General features: G+C 41.2%; 1 protein-coding gene across 2 annotated transcripts in view; it reads left to right on the forward strand.

Moving 5' to 3' along the window:
- Window positions 1-24,275, forward strand: part of ptprn2 (protein tyrosine phosphatase receptor type N2) — a 924,398-nt gene that overhangs the window by 428,191 nt on the left and 471,932 nt on the right. Inside the window, exons 5-9 of one of the 2 annotated variants that reach the window (XM_068008124.1) lie at window positions 6,907-7,063; window positions 9,968-10,466; window positions 14,122-14,358; window positions 17,930-17,970; window positions 22,536-22,903. In XM_068008124.1, the coding sequence (XP_067864225.1) occupies window positions 6,907-7,063; window positions 9,968-10,466; window positions 14,122-14,358; window positions 17,930-17,970; window positions 22,536-22,903 (1,302 nt within the window). The remainder of the gene's footprint in view (window positions 1-6,906; window positions 7,064-9,967; window positions 10,467-14,121; window positions 14,359-17,929; window positions 17,971-22,535; window positions 22,904-24,275) is intronic. The other variant, XM_068008134.1, reaches the window with a different exon arrangement.

Below are 24,275 nucleotides of genomic sequence, written 5' to 3' on the forward strand. Positions count from 1 at the left end.
GACACGTGGCAGATGAAATTTAGCACAGAGAAGTGAAAATGATACATTTTGGTGGAAGAATGAGGAGAGGAATTATAAACTAAAGGGTACAATTCTAAAAGGGGTGCAGGAACAGAGAAATCTGGACAAATCGTTGAAGGTGGTATGGGAGGTTGAGAAAGCGGTTAAAAAAGCATACGGGAACCTGGGCTTTATAAATAGAGGCATAGAATACAAAAGCAAGGAAGTCATGATGAACCTTTATAAAACACTAGTTCGGCCACAACTGGAGTATTGTGTCCAGTTCTGGGCACTGCACTTTAGGAAGGATGTGAAGGCCTTAGAGAGGGTGCAGAAAAGATTTACTAGAATGAATCGAGGGATGAAGGACTTCAGTTACGTGGATAGACTAGAGAAGCTGAGGTTGTTCTCCTTAGAGCAGTGAAGGTTGAGAGGAGATTTGATAGAGATATTCAAAATCATGAAGGGTCTAGACAGAATAGATAGAGAGAAACTGTTCCCATTGGCGGAAGGATCAAGAACCAGAGGACATAGATTCAAGATGATTGGCAAAAGAACCAAGGGCGACATGAGGAAAATCTTTTTTACATAGCGAGTGGTTATGATCTGGAACGCACTGCCCGAGGGGCTGGCGGAGGCAGATTCAATCATGGCCTTCAAAAGTGAATTGGATAAGTACCTAAAGGGAAAAAAATTGCAGGACTATGGGGAAAGGGGGCGGGAGAGTGGGATTCACTGGATTGCCCTTCCAGAGAGCCGGCACAGGCTCGACAGGCCGAATGGCCTCCTTCTGTACAGTAACCATTCAATGATTCTATGGTATAATGGTAATACCACTGCTGTACACCAGCGAGTTTGTGCCAGTCAGCTGACTAAGAGCAAGGATAGGCTAGTACTTATTTTATGGCTCACAATAAATTGTACATTTTACTTTTCACCTTACCTAACTTGTTTCCACTGTATTCCATACACTGCAGTTCATGACTATTCATCTGCTGAAGCTCCCACCATTCGACCAAACTACAGTTCTTTTGCTTTGGATTAAAATTCATAGACCTCCCCATTTTCTTTAACTTGAATCCCCTTATATGATGAGAGAGAAAATAAATCCATTTCCAGTTCCATCACTGAATAATTGTGATTCAACTTATCCAACATTATCCAGTGGTACCAATGTGGCCAGCTCACTGACCTTTGGAATGGTGAATTGAGAGTCTGCACTGAGACTTGTCCGTGTGGGATGAGAGTTCCCTCCGTCCTCTTTAAGAACATGTTTATTAGATACTTAGAAATTCAGGAGAAACAGCTTTATCCAGAGAGTGGTTAGTGGTTGTGGAACTCGCTACCACAAGGAGTAGCTGAAGCGACTAGCATAGATGTATTTAAGGAGAAGCTGGATAAACACATGAGGGAGAAAGGAATAGAAGGGTATGCTGATAGAGTGAGATGAAGAGGGGTGGGAGGAGTTTCATGTGAAGCATAAACACTTGCATGGACCTGTTGGGCTGAATGGCCTGTTTCTGTACTGTACATTCTATGCAATTCTATGTAAAATGCTCTGCAGAGCTGAGCAGCTCTCCTTTAAAAATTGGTATTTTGAAGATATACAATGATGATTTAATTATGATACAGCTTGTTAATAAAATGGTTAGAAGAATCGTATTATACTTTAAGTTATAATGCTGACATTGTCATGACCACTTAAAGGACAATACATAAATCTGCATTGGGAGAGACACTCTCAGCATCTATAAATGGAGGGCTGTGAAGTTGTTGCCTGAGGGGACATGTGAAGATATTTATGTTGTGGCATGGTGTATGTTGAATGCTTGAGGCACCCTTCAGTACATACTGAGATGGTTGTGCTATCTCTTCCTGTCTGAGGCTGATCCAGCTTGAGAGGGGGTTGTAAGGGTTGGGGGTTAGGGAAAATGTGTGGCAGAATGGGTTGTCAGGAAGGGACCACCCCCCGACAGTTTGGTCATGGGGATGAGGATACATCTGCCTTGCTAGTCTTGAGTGCTACTGTAGATTTGTTGGTTGAGGCCTCCTTGTTGTTAGGATAGGTGCATGTCACAATTGAATGTGGTGCGGGGAGGGGGTGGGGGACAAAGGAGAGTAGAGCAACAAAAATAACCATATATAGCTTGGGGGATAAATAATTCCATTCAAAAGCAAATCCAGATCAGATCAAATCTGTCACGCTCAATCTTTTTGAATGACCCATTCCTATTTATATGCAGTTGCATCACCCAAACACTCAAATCCCTAATGCACATTTGAAAGCTTAAGAAGTGTTTGTAAATCAGGACTCAAGGAGCTGAAATTGATGCTTGTCTGAGGCAGAAATAGGTTAGAAGATGTGGAGGGTGGGATTGTTCTGGCTGTAGCTGTTTGGTTGGTACATATAGTAAATGTGCCTGCACTTACTGTCTGAATGACAACGCGTGATTTATAATTTTTTTTTGCACCTTAATCTATTCCCAGTAGTCAATTAAATCATCGAATGGAACATTAGATGTGCAGTTCTTGGCTCAAAAAGAAATTTGTCTACAGCAAATAGGTGTTGAAATGCCTGAGCAAAAATTCCCCTCTCCCACAAAGTAAATAACAATTCCAAGGCGAAGAAGGTTGCAGAGAACTGTAAGAAGTGGCTTAATGAGTGAAAAAGGATGAGAGGTTAAAGGTGCCCTGGGAGTAAATATCAGCAAAGCAAAGGCAAATGATATTAAACCACAGTTTATAGGTTAATAAATCATTATCTTTGTATCGACACAGTTAATTCATCCAGAACTGAAATAATGGTTGGTACTTCAGAAGTAGTCATGTCTAAGGAGCAGGATGAAGAGAGTGTGGAAACCATGAGCACCATGTGCTGAGGAGGGGGTGGAGACTGTCAGGACATGAGTTGAGGAGGGTTGAACACCATAGGTACCATGGATTGAGGAATGGGTGGAGACCAGAGCACCATGGGCTGAGGAAGGGATGGACACTATAAACACCATACATCGAGGAGGGGGGGGGGGGGTGAGCATCATGGGCTGAGGAGGGGTTAGAGACGACGAGCCCTATGGCCTGAGAAGGGGATGGACATCACAAGCACTATGAGCTGATGAGGGGTGGGGATATTGAGCACCATGGATTGCGAGGGGGATGGAGACCGTGAGCACCACAGGCCACAACTCAGTACCATTTCCTGAGAAGGAGGTGGACACCATGAGTCCCACTGGCTGAAGAAGGGGTGGAAGTTAGAAGAACAAGGGTCATGAAGAAGATGGACACTGTATCACAGGCTGTGGAGACCATGAGCAGCATGGGTTGAGAAGGCAGTGGAGCCACAAGTATAATGGACTGAAGAGGGAATGGACAATATGAATACCACAGTGTGAGTAGGAGATGGAGATTATGAGAACCATGAGGAGGGGGTGGGCACCAGAAACACTGTCATTTGAGTAGCATGACAGAGTTGACTAAAGAGAACAACACGTATAGGCAACACATTCAGGGGTCTCCACAGAACCACCTTGAAAATAAAGACACTGTTCTTGTTGGCACCTGATAAAGAGGGAGGGATACATCAGGCACTGCGTATGGAGCTGGCCCTCATCTTGAAAAGTGGGAAATGAGTTCCCCAACCCCAACCTACAATAAATGTATGTGATGACTGGCTCTAACCAGTTGTGCAGGAACTGCTCATCTTTATGTCATCACAAATGGACTCACTGGACATGGATTAGTCAAGCAGGTTAGCCTTCTCATTAATCTGCTGGCTACACTAATTGCCACCTATCATCCAGTTCCACACAGCTCAGTGACATTGCCAGTTAAACATTCTTTGAAATAAAATTAATTCTAGAAATAGACAGCAGGTCAGTCAGCATCTTTTTAAAACAAAGACAGGTTACGAGATTTTGGGAGTGTTCTTTTCATCGGACTTTCTTTGAACCGTCTGACAGCAAGCCTGGTGGGATTGTTGGGACAGTTTCAAGTGTCACGGTGGTTGATGTGCTACTCCACATGTAGGCTGACATTGAGGAGAATTCTTGTCGCGATGCCTCCACCCAAAGGATTGATTCAAACAATGTTTAGTTTTGCTAATGCAGCCAGTAGTTAATTAAGTTTTTCTGTTAAATATGTAACTATATAAATATAATGGGCTAGATTTTGCTGCGAGCAGCGAACAATCGGCACTAGCTGTTTGTTAAACTTGCACTTGCCGATAGACCTTCCATGGGGTTTTACACAGCAAGTTGCTGTCAGCGGGAGATGCAAATAGGGCATCTGGGCCCTGTGGGTCTTCTTAACCGATCAAATTGAAGAATCGTTAATGAACCGAGCAGAGTCTGAACCAGGAAGTGTTAGTTAGAAAAGTGCATTCAATGTCAAATCAGGTACAGAAAGCGAAATAAAGAGAGGGAAAGAAAGAATGGATTAAGAGAGAGAGAAAAGAGACAGAAAGAAAAGTAAAAGTAAAAAAAAATTATTTAATTTTTTAAAAAGTCTCCAATAATTAAAAACTGAAGGAATGAGACGCCACACTTGTAAAAGTTAATTTTCAGTGCCAGAGAGGTTGTTTGGCAGTAATTAAGATTTAAATTGTTGTTAGAAGGACAAGCCCTAACTTTTTGTAGCGAGTTTAGTCTGTATCTACGACGTCAGTACAGCAACTGTTTGAACGGGGAGCCAGATGGTGAGATGCCATTTTCGCGCATCTTACGGAGGAGCGGCACGTCTCGGGCAGCAACTTTCGGATTTTCGCGTTTAACCGTGCATCTCCGCTCACCGGAAGTTGCTGCCCGATTTACGCGTAAATAACGGTGAACGCTGTTATCCTTACCGTTATTTTCACAGCAAAATCTGGGCCTATATATTTACTTTTGTTATCAAGAAAGTTTCAGTAATTCTTTCCCAGGACCTCAAAACTGTAGAACTCTATTCTTCCCTTAGTGCTCCTCCTACAATTTACAGGCTATAATGAAATCCTCCACTCTGGGCATAATTTCCTTATTGGCTGTTTTTACATTTTCTCCCTATTCTGCTGCCTTTCCTTCAATGTTGTAAAACTGGTTAAAACATTTTAAAAAAATGAATTGGTGGACATTGTTGTGAGGTGGCCCTGAGTCCCTTTGGGAAAATGCTCCATGCCAGAATCTTCTGGGTCCTCACTTCCTTCATGTGTGCAAGATAAAGATGACTTGACGTGTGCTAGGCAATAGTTCAAACTGTGAACAAAGTGCTTCTCTTTCCATTCGTGTAATACTTGTATTTTAATCATTGCAGTCGGTATAATGTGTATTGCAGAAAACTCCAAAAACTCCTGTAGCTGGATTATATTTAATTGTCAAACATTTACAATAAATCCATAACTCATTTCAGGTTCATGACAAAGTATTTCTCTAACAGATGGGAGATATTAATCGCTACTTCATGTGCGTGCACATATTTAGTGCTTTAAAAATCATGCAAAATAGGGCTTATCTTTCTGTCCCTTAATTATTGGTTTCAACGGTGATTTGTTTTTACTTGACCAATTTACTTTACATCTGTGGTTCAACTTGCAGCTCCAAAATCCGGCTAAGCAGTAATAATGGAAAAGTATCTTTTATGTCAGAAAAAAACACAATGGGCCATAATTTGCTGTGGCAGGGCATCTAATGGTGTTTACCGTTAGTTAGACTTGCCCGTGCACGTTTGGGCTTTTTAATTTTTTGCGCGGCAAGTTGCTTAAAAGGCGAGCAGGTAACGACGTAGCGAAGGAAATAGGGCATCTGGGACCTGAGTGAACAGGGCAAGTAACTGTGTATCTCCTTAACCAATCAAATTGAAGGATTGTGAAATAAACAACGCAAGGACTGAGAAGGAAGTGTAAATTAAAGTGGGTGAATTCAAAGTCAAATCAGGTACAGAAAGATAAATAAAGAGAGGAAAAGAAAGATTGGATTAAGAGAGAAAAAAGAGATAGAAAGGAAAAGTTAAAAAAAATTAAATTTGACATTTTTAAAATCTCCAACAACAATTAAAACCTGAAGGAATGAGACTCCACACTTGTAATAGGTAATTTTCAGTGCCAGAGGTTGACTGACAGCAATTAACACTTATCAAGTTGTTAAAAGAGTACTGAGACTGAAATGGACAAGACTTAACTTTCTGTGGCGAGTTTAGTTCGTATCTACTGCACAAATACAACAGCTTCACGCCGTTCAATGCATTTCAATGGTGAGGCAGGTAGCGAGATGCCGTTTTCGCGAAGCTAACATTGCAGCGGCGCATATCCGGGTTTAACCGCATAGCTTCTCCTCACCTGAAGTTGCTGCACCATTGGCTCATAAATAACGGCGAGCGCCATTAGCCTCACTGTTATTTTGACAGAGAATTCTGGCCCAATGTTGCGATAGTAGTTAATTCTATCACAGACATGACAACTCCAATGAAAAATAGTTTTTTTTAGTCCAGTTATATTTTATATTCATTACCAGTAAGCATTTAATGAATAACAATAAGCAAAATGCGCAATTGTTAAAACTCAAACTGACTTATATAAATATCAAAAGCAAAATCCTGCGGATGTTGGAAATCTGAAATAAAAACATAAGCTCAGCAAGTCAGGCAGCATCTGTGGAGAAAGAAACAGAGTTAATGTTTCAGGTCAAAGATCTTGACCTGAATCATTAACTCTGTTTCTTTCTTTGTATAAATATGATGGATCACACATTCTCTTAAATAGGAACAAGAGTAGGCCAGTCAGCCCCCTCGAGCCTGTTCTGCTGATGTAAAATGATCAAGAGCCTGTTCATGTTTTATTGGGCACGATGACTTTGCTCAATCAATTAATGTTGAACTATTTTGGCTCACTTTTTAAATGTCACTTTCAATTTAACTTATGCGACCAATATTTTTCATTGTTAGGGCTACAAAACAAAAGATTGCAAGCAAGGAAAATTATGAAGAGGCAGATGACGGTGACCTGCAAGGATTCAAGTCCCTCCATCAGTACCTTCAGCTTCTCAGTGCTTTATCCCAGCCAGCTAATCCCATGCCATCTCATAAGACCAGAATTGATAAGGTTTGTACTGATTTTCATTTTTCCCTTTAAAAATAATTAGAAATGTATAACTGCCCTGGATAATTACGATGTGGAGATACCGGTGATGGACTGGGGTTGACAATTGTAAACAATTTTACAACACCAAGTTATAGTCCAGCAATTTTATTTTAAATTCACAAGCTTTCGGAGGCTTCCTCCTTCCTCAGGTACCTGAGGAAGGAGGAAGCCTCCGAAAGCTTGTGAATTTAAAATAAAATTGCTGGACTATAACTTGGTGTTGTAAAATTGTTTACAACTGGATAATTACTGCCACTTTAAACTATAGAATGTGTTACAATATATAGCTGTGATAGTTCTTTATTAATGACAGCAATGACAACTTATGTATCTTATGATCCTCTTGTGAAGCAGACATGAGATAATAAAAGTTTGGCAGTGGCCGCAATCACTCTCCTACACTTCAGTACTGTGTATCCATGCCCTACGTATCCATGCTCCTTCTCCCTTCCTCTACTGGCTTGCTGTACCCAAGTGAATTGATTTCAAGATCCTTATCCTTGTTTTCTAATTTTCCACTGCTTTATCCCATCCTATTGAAGTAATCTCCTCCAATCATTTCATCCCAGCCCCCACCCTCTGTTCCTCTGACTGAATTACTGTCAGAGTTCTGCCATGACCTCCTTGTTCTTGCAGCTCTCTTCCAGAACTATTTTGCCTTACTAACTCTGTCCTTTCCTTCAGTGCCTTCTAAAAGCCTATCACTCCTACTGAACCTTTGATCTCTTCAACTGAGTTCCTTCCTTCCACTTACAGTATCCACCTCTTCCTCCTGTAAAGCTCAGAGTATTTTTTTCTGACTAGTATTTTGGCTTTGTTCTTTACTGCTCTGCACTGGCTGAATGTTGAGTGTTGAGTCTGCAAAATCACCTAGGTCTCTTTTAACTTCATCCTTAACTATTTCAACACCATTCATGGAGCATGTGTGTTGCCCATTTTTTGTTCCTATGTCAATACTTGACATTTATATTAACCTTGAATCCCCACAACTTTTAAGTTTAATTAATAGCCTTTTTATTCACAGGAACATTTGCTAATCCATTCGCCTTAGAATTAATCATAGTTAAAGTAATGCTATTAGGAAAAACTTAAATTTATATATAACACTCTATCATATCTCTTAGAAATGACCCAAATAGCTTCAGGTACAATGAAATGCTTTGAATTGCAGATACTGCTGTTCTTGAGGTAAATATGGCAGCTATTTTGAATGCAGTAATGTCCCTCAAACAGCAGCGAGGCAAATGACTAATTAATTTGCTTCTGGTATTGTTTGAGGGAGAAATGTTGTCCATATCATTGAGACAATTTCATTTTCCTCTTTGAATAGTGTCGCAGGGTCTTAAACTGTTCAACCGGTTCAGGTGGCTGTTAAAAGTCTCATCCAAAGGACAACACCTCCAGCAATGCAGCACTCTCTCAGTGCTGCACTGAAGTGTCAGCCTAAATTACAGACTCAAGTCCTTGAGTGGAGCTTGAACCCACATCCTTCTGGCTCAGAAGCAATCAACTGAGTCGAGATGACGCTTTATCAAAAGCTTTTCTCTCGGTCTGAGCATGGGTGGGTAGTGCCATGGTGACTATATCACTGTGAATTGATTTTTGCTGCAATATGTTGGTTGGAAAATTTTTTCTCTCAATGTTGGCAGAGATAGAATCATAGAATCATAGGCTACAGCACGGAAGGAGGCCATTTGGCCCATCGGGTCCGCGCTGGCTCTATGCATGAGCAATCCAGCTAGTCCCACTGCCCCGCCCTATCCCCGTAGCCCTGCACATTTTTTCGTTTCAACTACTTATCCAGTTCCCTTTTGAAGGCCATAATTGAATCTGCCTCCTCCATTCCCTCGGGCAGTGCATTCCAGATCCTAACCATTCGCTGTGTAAAAAAGCTTTTCCTCATATCACCTTTGGTTCTTTTGCCAATCACCTTAAATCTATGCCCTCTGGTTCTTGACCCTTCCGCCAATGGGAACAGTTTCTCTCTATCTACTCTGTCTAAACCCTTCATGATTTTGAATACCTCGACCAAATCACCCCTGAACCTTCTCTGTTCCAAGGAGAATAATCCCAGCTTCTCCAGTCTATCCACGTAATTTAAGTGTCCCTCATCCCTGGAATCATTCTAGTAAATCTCCTTTGCACCCTCGCTAAGGCTTTCACATCTTTCCTAAAGTGCCGTGCCCAGAACTGGACTTAAAATTGAAGAAAGATTTGCATAATATGACTGGCGAATAACAAAGTAGAAGGTAACCAAAATAACCAATTAGAAAGGAGTTAAACATAGAGGGGTAGGTTTTCACCTTCACCTCCTGGGCCCATTGTAGAACCCAACCGATCTTCATCCCATTGATTTCAATAGGATGAAAGTTGGGCATGTTCCATAATATGTGGGTGGTCAACTCTGCCAGATTACTGCACAGGGTGGTGAAGGTGAAAATTATCCCCAGAGAATTAACCAACAAGGAAGAAGAATATTGGCACAGAAACTTGACAATACAGATCCAACCTTCAGAATGCAGGCAGAAGAAATGTAACTGTAAAGATAAAGGGGGGGATTTTCCTCGTCTCCACTCTCAAGCCCATGATTTTCCACCCATTATAGTGAATGGGAGGAAAATCAGCAGGTTGGGAAGTGCAGATGTGGAAAACCCAGCCATAGAATTTTTACATAGACTATTTGAATAAAGAGTCCTCTCCCTAGACATTCCTTCCCCTTTAAATATATGTATTAACAATCTTAAGTATTAACAATCTTCATTTTATTCACCTGGCTTAGCTTGTTGGTAATGATTTTATTGAAAACTAGCAACACGTTCTCATGATTTGCAAACCATATTGTCTTGTTTTTGTGTTTCATGACAGAGTGAGGCCACTCAAACGGGCTCCTCCTTCGATGACTTCCTCCAAAGAAACGGAGGGAAAACTTCATCAAGTCATTTCCCTGCATTCCATCATCAATACCTCGACAGTGAACGTACTCAGCCTAGGCTCTTAAGTCAACTGCAGCAGCAGAGAGGTCAGTTTCAGTCACAAGTGGACTTTCCTGTCAGTGAACCGATCGATAGCAAGCAACTGATAGCATTACTGGAGGATTATTTGGCACAGAAACTGGCAGCGCAGACGGCTGAGAGGGGAAACGTTTTGTCAGGCAATCGAGATGTCCGGGTTCAGGGAGCATTGGGCTCATCAGGGAATGAGCAGCATGAAGGTTCAAATAAAGATAACCAGGAAGGCCATCCAAGAAGTGAGCTGCTCCATCAGAAAGCTGATGGCAGACTGCCAGAGATGGAAAAGGAGAAAACGCTCTATAAATCCAGCACCAATAAGGCCACTGGAAAAGACCCACTGAGTCACCTGGATGGTACGAATGAAAGTATAAATGGGAACATGTAACTGAAACAGCATAAAGATTTGGGGTTTATAAAGGTTACTTTTAAGCTATTTATCATAGAACCATAGAATTTTACATCACAAAAGGAAGCCATTCGGCCCATCGCACATGTGCAGGCTCTCCGGAAGAACTATCCACTTAGTGCCATTTCCCTGTCCTTTTCTCATACCCTTTTACATTTTTGTTTGTCAATTATTTATCCACTTCCCTTTTAAAATCTATTATGATTTTCAGGTACCACCGATGCATATATTAAAACGTTGGCAGGTAAATTGTAGTGCAGTAGTGTAGTATGGTCTTTAGATACCAGTCAAAGAGAGTTATCGAGCAAATTGTGTGCTTTTTTTAGTACATCTAATTTACATACTATCATAGTAGGTACAGCACAGGAGGAGGCCGTTCGGACCATCGTGCCAGTGCTGGCTCTTTGAAAGAGCTATCCAATTAGTTCCATTCCCCTGCTCTTTCCCAACAGCCCTGTAAATGTTTTCCTTTCAAGTATTTATCCAATTCCCTTTTGAAAGTTACTATTGAATCTGCTTCCACCACCCTTTCAGGAAGTGCATTCCACATCATTACAACTTGCTGCATAAAAAAATGTTTCCTCATATTGCCTCTGGCTCTATTGCCGATCACGTTAAATCTGTATCCTCTGGTTACCGACCCTACTGCCACTGGAAACAATTTCTCCTTATTTAATCTGTCAAAACCGTTCATGATTTTGAACACCTCTATCAAATGTCCCCTTAACCTTCTCTGTTCTAATGAGAACAACCCCAACTTCTCTAATCTCTCATAACTGAAGTCCCTCATCCCTGGCATCATTCTAGTAAATCTCTTCTGCATCCTCTCTAGGGCCTTGACATCCTTCCTAAAGTGTGGTGCCCAGAATTGAACACAATAATCCAGCATAGGCCTAACCAGTGTTTTATAAAGGTTTAGCATAACTTCCTTGCTTTTGTACTCTATGCCTCTATTAATAAAGCCCAGGATCCCAAATGCTTTTTTAACATCCTTCTCAACCTGTCCGACCACCTTCAAAGATTTGTGTATGTGCACCCCAGGTCTCTCTGTTCCTGCACCTCCTTTAAAATTGTACCATTTAATTTATATTGCCTCTCCTCATTCTCCCTACCAAAATGCATCACTTCATACTTCTCTGCATTAAATTTTATCTGCCATGTGTCTGCCTGTTTCACCAGTCCTTCTGAAGTCTGTTACTATCCTTCACATTGTTTACTACATTTCTAAATTTTGTATCATCTGCAAACTTTGAAATTATATCCTCTATACCCAAATCCAGATCATTAATATATATCAAAAAGAGCATTGGCCTAATACTGACCCCTGGGGAACACCACTGCACTTCCCTCCAGCCTGAAAAACAACCATTCACCTCTACACTCTGCTTTCTGTCCCTTAGCCAATTTTGTGTCCACGCTGCCACTGTTCCTTTAATACCATGCGCTTGAACTTTGCTGACAAGCCTATTATGTGGTACTTTATCAAATGCCTTTTGAAAATCCAAATACATAACATCAACCGCAGTAACCTCATCAACCCTTTCCATTACTTCATCAAAGGACTCAATCAAGTTAGTCAAATATGATTTTCCTTTAACAAATCCGTGCTGACTTTCATTTATTAGCCCATACTTTTCCAAGTGCCAATTAATTTTGTTCCAGATTATTGCCTCTAAAAGTTTCCCCACCACCGAAGATAGGCTGACTGGTTTGTATTTGCCGTGTTTATAGGAATATAGGAACTGGAGTAGGCCATTCAGCCCCTCGAGCCTGCTCCGCCATTTGATAAGATCATGGCTTATCTGTGATCTAGCTCCATATACCTGCCTTTGGCCCATATCCCTTAATACCTTTGGTTGCCAAAAAGCTATCTATCTCACATTTAAATTTAGCAATTGAGCTAGTATCAATTGCCGTTTGCGGAAGAGAGTTCCAAACTTCTACCACCCTTTGTGTGTAGAAATGTTTTCTAATGTCACTCCTGAAAGGTCTGGCTCTAATTTTTAGACTGTGCCCCCTACTCCTAGAATCCCCAACCAGCGGAAATAGTTTCTCTCTATCCACCCTATCCGTTCCCCTTAATATCTTATAAACTTCGATCAGATTACCCCTTAACCTTCGAAACTCTAGAGAATACAACCCCAATTTGTGTAATCTCTCCTCGTAACTTAACCCTTGAAGTCCGGGTATCATTCTAGTAAACCTACGCTGCACTCCCTCCAAGGCTAATATGTCCTTCTGAAGTTGCGGTGCCCAGAACTGCTCACAGTACTCCAGGTGCAGTCTAAACAGGGTTTTGTATAGCTGCAGCATAACTTCTGCCCCCTTGTACTCTAGTCCTCTAGATATAAAGGCCAGCATCCCATTAGCCTTATTGATTATTATCCCTCTCCCCTTTTTTGAACAGGGTATAACATTTGCAATCCTCCAGTCCTCTGACACCATCCCCATATCTAAGGAGGATTGGAAAATTGTGGCCAGAGCCTCAGCAACTTACACTCGTAAAAAAATAGTGCTAGGGAAATTAATGGGGTTAAAGGCTGACAAATCCCCAGGGCCTGATAATCTACATCCCAGAGTACTAAAGGAAGTGGCCCTGGAAATAGTGGATGCGTTGGTGATCATCTTCCAAAATTCTATAGACTCTGGAACAGTTCCTACAGATTGGAGGGTGGCAAATGTAACCTCACTATTTAAAAAAGGAGGAAGAGATAAAACAGGGAATTACAGACCAGTTAGCCTAACATCAGTAGTGGGGAAAATGCTATAGAGTCTATTATAAAATATGTGTTTGGTTGTTCCTTTTCCTTTTCCATAACTATTCTAAACCTAATGATATTATGATCACTGTTGCCCAAATGCTCCCACACTGAAACATGCTCCACTTGCCTCACTTCATTCCCCAGAAAAAAAATCCAGCACTGTTTCCTTCCTGGTTGGGCTGGAAACACACTGCTCCAGAAAGTTCTCTTGAACACATTTCAGGAATTTCTCCCTCTTTTTGCCTTTTACATTGATACTATCCCAGTCTATATTGGGATATTCGAAATCCCCCGTCATCACTACTCTATAGTTCTTGCATCTTTCTGTAATTTGCCTGCAAATTTGCTCCTCCACCTCCTTCCCACTATTTGGTGACCTATAGTATACACTTTGAAGAAAACCTATGCATACAAAATGTAACCACCGGATTTACCTGTACTCAGTTGTTTCATTAATGCTGTGTCGTGATACAGGTTGTGAAATGGGTGAACGTTCTGAATTGTTGGTTCACTACATGCTCCACATTGATTGAAGCACTTTCTTAAATCAGATATTGAAAGTCTGTTCCCATATCATAGGGCCATTGCCCCCACAAATACACACAATAGTTCTGCTGGTTCCCGTTATATATCTCATTATGTCTATATTAAAAGACTTTGGATGCACTTCCAATGCGTCTCGCTCTTATTTCCTGTCACACTTCAGCCGTCACACTTTACTGTATCTTCTGATTCGCTGCGAGCATACACCATGGGAAATCTACTATTATCCTTTATTTTTCAAACACTTTGAACACATTATTAAAACAGTCCCTAATCTGCATTCTGATTTCCTATCAGAAAATTTCATTCAGTCTGTGGTGCAGCAGCTTGGGACGCAGCATGTGAATGTGGACGGCCTGACTTCCATGCAGCTGGATGAATTGTCCGGTGTCATAGCTGATGCTCTGCAGGTTGTAGACGATGACAGGACTAACGAAGAAAACAAATACGGTCGAGAGGCCAAGCAAGACTTTCAACAGAAGGAAGAAGAGGATCGTCCCGAGAAAACTATCAACAGAGATGAGCTCATTCTGGGTAAGGAATTAAACTTTAAAGCTTTTTTTTTGCCCACACACTTCTCGCATAGTAAACAAAATATAGTGCTGTTCTGTTCCTAATTATATGCAGGTACTCTGGAAACGTTCTTTAATTTATTGGAGGCTCCTTCTTGCTTATTTGCTGTCGGCCTCCCCTCCAAGCACAAAACAGGATGGGAGCTGCACACTTCCGACGCTACACAGGACCAGGATTTTTGTGGGCTCTGAGCACTGTCATTGGAGGCACCAAACATGGGCCTTCATTCGCACCGGATCGCTAACTAGGCTGCTGGCAGTGCAATGCAGGGAAAATTGAAGAGCAGCTCTCGTAGGTCACAGGTCTCCATTTGAGCACCACTCCGAAGGGCTCTAGCCATCAACACAAAAACTGCTTCGGGTCGGGAATATATTTCGTCACCTTAACTATATGATCCACTGATAGTACATCCAGCTTCAGCACTGTGTAGATTAGTTGGCTAAGACAACAACCACCCCCATAATGCATTCATGTACAAAATGAAAACCTATTCTGTAATCTTCCCTGTATAACAGTTAGCTTCAGATACAATCAAGGTGACCTTTGTACGATGCATCATTGCAGTCAGACTGGTCACTTCTGGAGCTTCTATGTTTGGTATTAGCAGCTGAAATGATGTGGGATGTTAAATCAGAAGAATATTAATGACACTATTATGGGAGCCTTAGCGTTGAGTGAGGATGTGCACTGAACTGGGTCACTGAACTGATGGAGTCAGGCTCTCCCAGGTAAAATGGTGCAGAACAGAATTGAACAAATGTTTCATTTCGTCCTCATTTTAGTAACAATCATGCTTTTACCGAGTTTTTGGTGACCGACCTATTGCAGCTTGCAAAAGTTTATGAGAACGAACGTGTGAATGTGAAGTGCAATACAATCTGTGGTGCAGGTTTGATTGAAGGAATTCCTAAAGGAAGAGTCAGGCCTGTGCCATTGGGCTATAAAACAATAGTAACTTTATTATAGGACTGCATGTTCAGTGGCAGTCATTATAACATCCACAGGCTCCATCAACTCTCCACCCTCCATCAAGTTGAACACACTGGGCTTTAGGGAAATGACTCTTGTACTTAGTCATTATCACAGTCACAAGTGTTATGTACATCTTATGAACCAGGGGTGTCCCAACTGCAGCCCATGGGCTATGTGTGACTCCAGGGCCCTGGAGATCAAGTACTCAAAAGCCGGCTTGTCCTGTTTGAATTTTGTGGGCCTGGAGGTTTGGAAGGGATGTTTTTTAGTGCTGTTGCCTCGTTTAAGGATGAATCCTAAATCAGGACATCAAGATCTGTTAGTATCAGCAACTTGAGATGTATGCAAATTAATGGGAACAGGGACTTAAACTTATTATGTAGCCCCCAAGGCACTTAAATGGCCCACAAGACAAAAGCTTGTACATTCCGCCATAAGCAATAACCTTCACAAGTGTCGTTTAACTGGTGCTCTAGAATAAAAAGAAGCTTTGAACTATTGGGCCAGATTTTGTTGTAGCAGGGCATCTAACTGCCTCTGCCGTTAGTTAGACCTGCCCCCCGCACCCTTCAGCTCAAAACATTTTTGCCCACAAAGTTGCTGAAAGTGCGAGCTGATAACGGCGCAGTGAGGGAAACAGGGCATCTTGCACCCGAGTGAACAGGGCAACCAACAGGGTATCTCCTTAACCAATGAGATTTAAGGATTGGAAAATAAACAGCGGAAGGACTGAGAAGGAGGGTGAATTAAAGGGGGTGAATTCAATGTCAAATCAGGCACATAAAGAGAAGGAAAGAAAGATTGGATTAAGAGAGAAAAAAAATAGAAAGGAAAAGTAAGAAAAAAATGTAAAAATTTAAAATTTGACATTTTTAAAATCACCTAAAACAATTCACAACCTGAAGGAATGAGACTCCACACTTATAATAGTTAATTTTTGGTGCCAGAGAGTTTGATTGGCAGTCACTTATCACATCGTTAAATGGGTACTTATGCTTGTAATTACTAGCCTTAATTATCTGCGGCGGGTTTAGTTCATATCTACCGTGCAAATACAGCAACTTCACGCCATTCAATGCATTTCAATGGGGAGGCAGACAGTAAAATGCCATTTTCGCGAAGGTAACGGTGGAGTGGCTCAACTTGGACAGCAGCTTTTGGATATTCGCATTTAACCGCGCATCTGCCCCTTTACCTGAAGTTGCTGTACCATTTATGCATAAATAAGGGCAAGCGCCATTAGTCTCACTGTTATTTTGATAGCAAAACCTGGCCATTATTAACCAGTTGTAAACAATTTTACAACACCAAGTTATAGTCCAGCAATTTTATTTTAAATTCACAAGCTTTTGGAGGCTTCCTCCTTCCTCAGGTTTTTCACATCGTTCACCTGAGGAAGGAGGAAGCCTCCAAAAGCTTGTGAATTTAAAATAAAATTGCTGGACTATAACTTGGTGTTGTAAAATTGTTTACAATTGTCAACCCCAGTCCATCACCGGCATCTCCACATCATTATTAACCAGAACATTCCATCACTGAAGTAAACAACAAACTTGCATTCATCAGAACAGTTGATAGCATTTGTACAATTATAGTGAACAGCGCACACATATACACACTGTAACAATATACTGACTGTACATATAAGATGATTTTTGTTGCTTCTGAGGCTGGGGATTAGTATTACATAGGCACTACATGGATTCTGTCTGATGTATACATACCCATAGTGTTCCAGTGAACAGTTATGATATCTATCCACAGATAAGGGGTTCCCAGTGAGGCCGAAAGATTCCACTGATATCAATGGAAACAAGGTGCTTTTTTTGGGCCATTGCAACATGTATATTTGAGGAAGCTCTTGGTATAATTAAAAAGGAACAGGCTGGATTTTGATCTCATGAGGAATGTGTTGACCAGTTGTAGCTTTTCATGAGATCACAGAATATTATAAAGCTCAGGGGACGCTCTGTTATGTTGCTTTCATGGATTTTTTTTAATAAAAGGCCTGTACCCCTCATGACATTGGAAGCTACAGAAATACATGGCTAAATCTTGGATTGTGCCTGGAGTGTGTACTCTAGCTCCAAGATCCTCTTAAAGGTTGATGGGAGTCTCTCAAATGGAAACTCTACTCTTGTGGATTTCTTAGTAGCTTGGTCTGGAGACTCTAATGATGGGTTTCTGCATGTGTTGGACGCTTGGGTGTTCATTTGGATAAGTTAAATTAGGTGACCTCTCCCTGACCCTAGATACCTCGACAAGGTCAGGAGTGGAGGATACTGGCAGGTGCTCCCTGCAATTATACTAGCAGAGCAGTCCAGCAGCATTTCGGAGCCCGGCGGACTCAGTGCAGAATGAAGCTGAGAAATCCCAGCTCTGTATGCCTCAGTACCACACCATGTGCTGCAGTTTAGCCACTAAACCATGGTGGGGTGGGGGGGGGGGCGGGGGCGAGAGGACTGCATCATTTGAATATTTGGGAAAAAATCTTTTTTTTAATGATTTACATGTTACAAGTAAAATATTCTAAAATTGATGTTTCCCTTCATATTGACAGAAAAACAAGATGATGAAGTAAATGAAAGGTTCCCTGACCAGGTTTGTAGAATATTAACCAAAAATAATTTGTTGCTTACCTTTGGCAAACCTCTTCGGGTCCATCACCAATGTAACTGATTGGAGCCGATGATAAAAAATGGTAATCCGGGTCCTATTAATGTCATAGGACCCCAATTTCCATACCACCAGGAACAGGCAGGCGCACTGGACAATTGGTGGTAGGCCCCTTTCAAAATGGAGCCGGTTGCATCATCAGTGTTAACAGGACGGTAAGGCTAGCGACCCCATATTGAGGCTGTCACCGCCTCCGCTAACGTCAGGCAAAGGCGGTGGAAAATTTACCCAATTTTGTGTAAAACTCTGAAATAAAAATAGAAAATATAGAAGCACCCAGCAGGTAAACCAACATCTGAAAAGAGAAAAGTCGAGTTTTTTTTTTGGGTAGAAAACCATCACCAAAATGAGTGTTCTGAAGAAGGCTTTCTACCCAAAAAATTAAGATGTCTTTTCTCTTTCCAGGTGCTGACGGACCTGCTATATAGCTCCAGTGTTTTGTGTCTTAATTTGTGTAGGATTCCTTATTTGGTGAGTTGCTCACAATCCACTGTCCCTATTCACGATAGAGAGGATTTTCATTATTTTGCTGATTAAGAGCAGATTCTATTAAAAAAAAAGGAAGTGCTCCCAACCACCATAAAACATGGGAACAGTGGAGGACTGAGAGGCAACAGTAAGTATACCAGAAATGTATACTCTTCAATCATCAACAACAACAAATAGCGCCTTTAACGTAATAAAACATCCCAAGGCATTTCACAGGAGCATAATCAGAAGAAAATTGACAACAAGCCAAAAGAGGAGATATTAGGATGGGTGACTAAAAGTTTGGTCAAAGAGGTAAGTTTTATGGAGGTTATTCAAGGAGGAGAGGTTTAGGGAGGGAATTCCAGAGCTTAGGGCGCAGACAGCTGCAAGCACGGCCACCAATGGTGGGGTGAAGGAAGTGGGAATGCACAAGAGGCCAGAGTTGGAGGAACACAGAGTTATCGGAGGGTTGTAAGGCTGGAGGAGCTTACAGAGAAAGGGAGGGGCAAGGCCATGGAGCAATTTGAATTGGAGGATGAGAATTTTAAAATTGACGTGCTGGTGGACCAGGTGCCATTGTAGGTCAGAACGCACAGGGGTGATGGTGAATGGGACTTGGTATGAGTCAGGATATGGGCAGCTGAGTTTTGGATGAACTCAAGATGGAATATGGGAGGCTGGCTAAGAGAGCATTGGAATAGTTGAATCTGGGGGTAAGAAAGGCATGGATGAGGGTGTCAGCAGCAGAGAGCTGAGGCAGGGGTGGAGACAGGCGATGTTACGGAGGTTGAAATAGGCGATCTTTGTGATGGAGAGGATATGGGGTAGGAAGCTCAGCTCAGAGTCAGGTTGCGAACCATCTGGTTCAGCCTGAGACAGTGACCAGGGAGGGGGATAGAATCGGTGGCTAGAGAATGGAGTTTGTGGCGGGGGCCGAAGACAATGGTTTCAGTCTTCACAATGTTTAATTAGAGAAAATTTTGGCCAACGGTGAATATTGGACAAGCAGTGTGACAACACGGTGGCAGTTTTTTTTAAAACTTACTTTGAGAAATCTAGTGAAGGATTAAGGCTCATTGTGTAGGTTATTAAAGAATAGGAGAGTTGATCAGATAGTAAGTAAAGCCAGTCCATCTGACCTGTCGCAAAGTTCAAAAATACCACACTAAGCTATCTGTTATACCCCCCCACTACTTCTTTCACCAAAAAGCTTTCCAGCATCCATCTTAAATTTACAGACATAATCTACCTCCACTGTTTCCCTGGGTCGTATTTTACACATATTGTCCACCCTCTCTGTCAACCAATTCCTTCTTCTCCGCTTGAGTCTGTAAGCCCTGGTTGCAGAGCTATTGTACGTTATCTATACCCCTTCAAATCCTGAAACTTTTGATAATGTTTCCTTGAGCCTTCTTTCCTCACGTGTAAACATTTCCAGCTTCCTTAGTCTCTCCCCGTAGATCAGGTGCGAGGTCCCTGGTATCAGCTTAGTTCTCTTCTCCACCCACTCCAAAGTCAGGATGTTCACGTACTGTGTGGAGGTTACTTTTAAATCTAGGCACCTTCATTATTGTACCCTGTTCCCCCTCCATCACACACGTACACACACACACACCTTGCCATGTAGTGTATAGGTTCTCTCCTTATTCTTCCTCCCACAATGTATCACCTCACATTTATCTTCATTAAATTTTATTTGACATCTGTCTGCCCAATCTATTCACTTTAGTGCCCTTCTAAAAGTCACTCACAGTCCTCTTCATGGTTAACCACACACCCTATTTTTGTGTTTACTGCAAGTTTGGATATTGTACTCCCTATATTCAAGGTCACATCATTTATACATTGCAAAAAGCAATGGTTCCAACACTGACCCTGAGGAATACCATTGTTTACATCCCTTGATTAACTACCGCTCCCTGTTTTTTGTCCTTTAGCTAAATTGCTACCTATGCTGCCATATTCCCTTTTATACTGTATGCCTCCATTTTATTACCTGTGTGGCACCTTATCAAGTGCCTTTTGACAATCCATATATACAACATCCACTGCATTTTCTTTATCAATACACTCCATTGTTTCCTCAAAGAACTTTATTAATTAGATCAGACATGTCTTGCCTTTTACACATCTGTACTGTCCGCCCTTAACTAACCCATGTCTCTCTAGGTGATTATGGTCTTTAGAAGCTTACCTGCTACTGACATTAGGCTGACTGGTCTAATGTTACCTCGTTTTTCCCTTTATCCTTTTTTGAACAGAGGTATTGTATTGCAGTCCTCCATTCCATATACAAAGATTTTGAAAAATTATGATTCTCTGCTATTTCATCTCTGATTTCCTTCAGCATTCCACAAGCCTCAGGGTTTTTTCTCTTTAACTTCCACCATTCTTTCAGTACTGCTTCCTTATCTATAGTTATTCTATCTAATTGCTGCATTTCCTCCCCTTGTACCCTTTTCAGCCCCACTACCACATTCTTCCGTGAAAACCGGTGCAAAGTACCCATTTAGGTATCTCTGTCATTCTTTCAAACTTCATAAAGAGATTTCCATTTTCATGTCTGATCAGCCCAACCCTTTCTTTAACTATTCGTTTGCTTTTTATGTTATATAAAATCCTTTGCTATGTCCTTTTTTTGTTACTTGCCAGTCTGTTTTTTATATTTCCTTTTAGCCTTTCTAATCTCCATTTTTGCTTTTATATATTTTCTACATTCAGCTTAAATCCTCTTCTGTATTTTTCACCCTTGATTTGTCAAATACCTCTTTTTAAGTAACATTTAAATCTTCATTTCTATAATCTGAGGAACCCCAACTTTTACTCCCTTTATTTCTTGTGTGAATATATCTGGACTAGTTTCTTTGTTATTTCATTGACACTGGCTTTTTCTAGTCAAGTTCCGTTATCTTTGTTCCCTTTCCTTTTCAGTGCTGTAATAAACCTATTTATGGTATGTTTGGTGTTTTCTAGATGTTCCCTCACCATTACATAACCGAATTGCCCCACTTCATTTTGTAGAAGTATATCCAGCACTGCCTCTTTCCCTGTTGGACTAAAAACCAACTGATCTAGAAAGCAGTGTATTTTTGAATAAATGCTCAAATTGAGCCGTTTATTTAATCATAAAGCTTATTTCGTTAACAGAAGACACTAACAATGGAACCTAATATTCTGCATTGATGCCACATGATTTTTCGTTCATTGGAGGAAGATTTCCTTCATGTCGAACTGTAAAATCATAGAAGTTTACAACACAGAAGGAGGCCATTTGGCCTATTATGTGCCAGCTGTTGGCCACAGTACTATAGTAGGTGTAGCAAAATTGTAAATGCATTCTTTATAAAGGGGTTCATGATTTTGATGCATTTTGCACACATAGCAAATCTTCTCCCATCTTGTCTTATTGCTGTTGAGACAGGATAAGTTAGTTCAGAATCCAATATGCAGATGGAAATGAAGTGCGCACCACTCTTCTATCACTTCCTGTTCTCAGGGTTATTGCTGCAGCTGACTTCAACATGCTAAATAAAAATGGTAATTATTCTGAGAATGATAGATTCTTCACTTTATGGGATTTCTTTGCGTAGGTGCTGCTTTTATTACTGTACTTCATCACTATTAAGATGAAAACGAAAGTACTTTTCTCCTTTAAATAAGCTTTCCATCATGTTAATGAACTGATTAAGATTTTATAGTATAGTCTACATGGTAAAATGAAGTTATTCAGTAATAGTATCCAGCTCGAAAATCGGTTCGGTGAACTTTTGATCACAGGGATGTGAAGCAAACATCTTAAATGCCACACTACCCTGTGACGCCCACTTTTTATAATGAAGTGACTTATTAGAGTTGAATGCACTTAGTGAGTGATAACTTTGAGGATGTTTTACTTCAGGCACGGTCATGTGGAATTTTAAGTGAATGCTATGTCGATTCTATTGAATATAAATAGATAATGGAATCAAAATTCTCAATATGATTTAATGTTGACTTGTACTGATCAATCCTTCTCACAGAGTCAGACTTTCAAAACAGAGGATGAGAGCGATGAAGACAAGAAAAGGCTTTTTGAAATTCTGGATCTTGACTCCTTGTACATCGACCCTCACAAAAACCAAGTCAAAAAGTCTGATTCCTCATCCAAAGAAATGGTCGGGGTAGAAAATGTGAAAAGCAACACTATCGCCAGAGAAGTGACCAATACCAGGAACTCTGAAAGTGGCACCTTTGGCTCAGAAGAACAGCCAGCACATCCTGATCGATGGGTTGATGGGAGTCTGATGTATGAGGAACCTCAGAAGAAGAACTCCCAGATAGGAGACCTGCGCCTGGATGTAGCATCATCCAAAAGTAATCTGTACGGATATATTGTGACCCAGCAGAAGTAAGTATTTAGACTATCATATGCTTATCAAAAATGCGAATGATTATCAGCAGGTTACAACGGGAAGCATGCTATCCTGTTCACCTAGACTTGCCTCCCTTTTCCTTTCCTTGTTCTTTCTCTCTCAATAGAGGTGAGTCATACAGGGGTACAATTCCATGGGTACCGAGCAATCCTCCAGTGCCTCATCCATGTGGTCATTCTTCTTAGAGTGGATCATCTGATGGAGGTGAGGACCACTTGAATTAGGGCTGAGAAATCAGGTTAGTAGGCCTTTGGCCTGTTCCTCGTGCCCCTCCTTCTGTCCAAGATTTCATGCCCTGCGAAAATTGTTTGCACTGAAGGCTCTCATGTGAAACGTGAACCGTCTTATTAAGCCCCAAATAATAATATAATTTATGTTGAACACCTGGTGGTGCCTTTTCCTTGGTTTTTCTTCAAGAATGCTTTAAATGCCTCCAGTGCTGATTTTAAACCAGCTTTGCCGGGTAGGTGCATTCTGCAATTGTAGAGCTTGGGTGTTTAAAGATGACTGCTAATATGTTGAAGTTTGGATTGTTGCAGTTTTATTATTTTGCATTTCTTTTCCTTGCATTTGTTGCTGGTTTGGGTTTTGCCCTAGTTTTGAACTTTTTTTTGTATTGTTTTGGCCTCACCTTTTTCTGTGTCTGGATTTTTGGGAACTGCAATTCCAGTTGCAGCAACCAAACTTCAGAAGAAGGGAATATCTCTGGGTATTCTCTTTCTGCTTGTTTCGGAGGAGGAAGAAGAGGAGGACTGAAGAGGAATCAGGGACTGATCTGCTCACACCCACTCTCATCCATGGTGTCACCGTAGCGAATCTCTTCTGCATCCTGTCTTTAACAATCTTCATAAAAGTAGGGCACACAAAACTGCACACAATATTCTAACTGCAGCCTAACCAACAATTTATACAGGTTTAGCATTATGTTTGCTTTTGTACTCCGCGCCCCTTTTATAAAACTTAAGATTACATATTTTCTTTGTAGCTTTATTAACTTGTCCTCCCACTTCTAAGGGAGCTTTTCAAATGGGGGTGGGAATTTGTGTGTGCCAGCAGTGCTCAAGGAGAACTTGCTTAAAAGGGCTGTATGCAACATTCAAAAGGATGTGGCAACTAAGTTAGGTGGCACACTAAATGTGGAGATGGGAAATTACTTTCTGTGGACAGGGGACCACTGATAGATTAAGTGAGTGGGCAATACTGTGGCAGATGGAGTTCAGTGTGGGGAAGTGTGAGGTCATCCACTTTGGACCTAAGAAAGATGGATCAGAGTATTTTCTAAATGGTGAGAAGCTAGGAACTGTGAAGGAGCAGGGAGATTTAGGGGTCCATGTACAGAAACCAATA

Source organism: Heptranchias perlo, chromosome 2 (assembly GCF_035084215.1).
Source record: "Heptranchias perlo isolate sHepPer1 chromosome 2, sHepPer1.hap1, whole genome shotgun sequence".
NCBI classification, from domain to species: Eukaryota; Metazoa; Chordata; class Chondrichthyes; order Hexanchiformes; family Hexanchidae; genus Heptranchias; species Heptranchias perlo.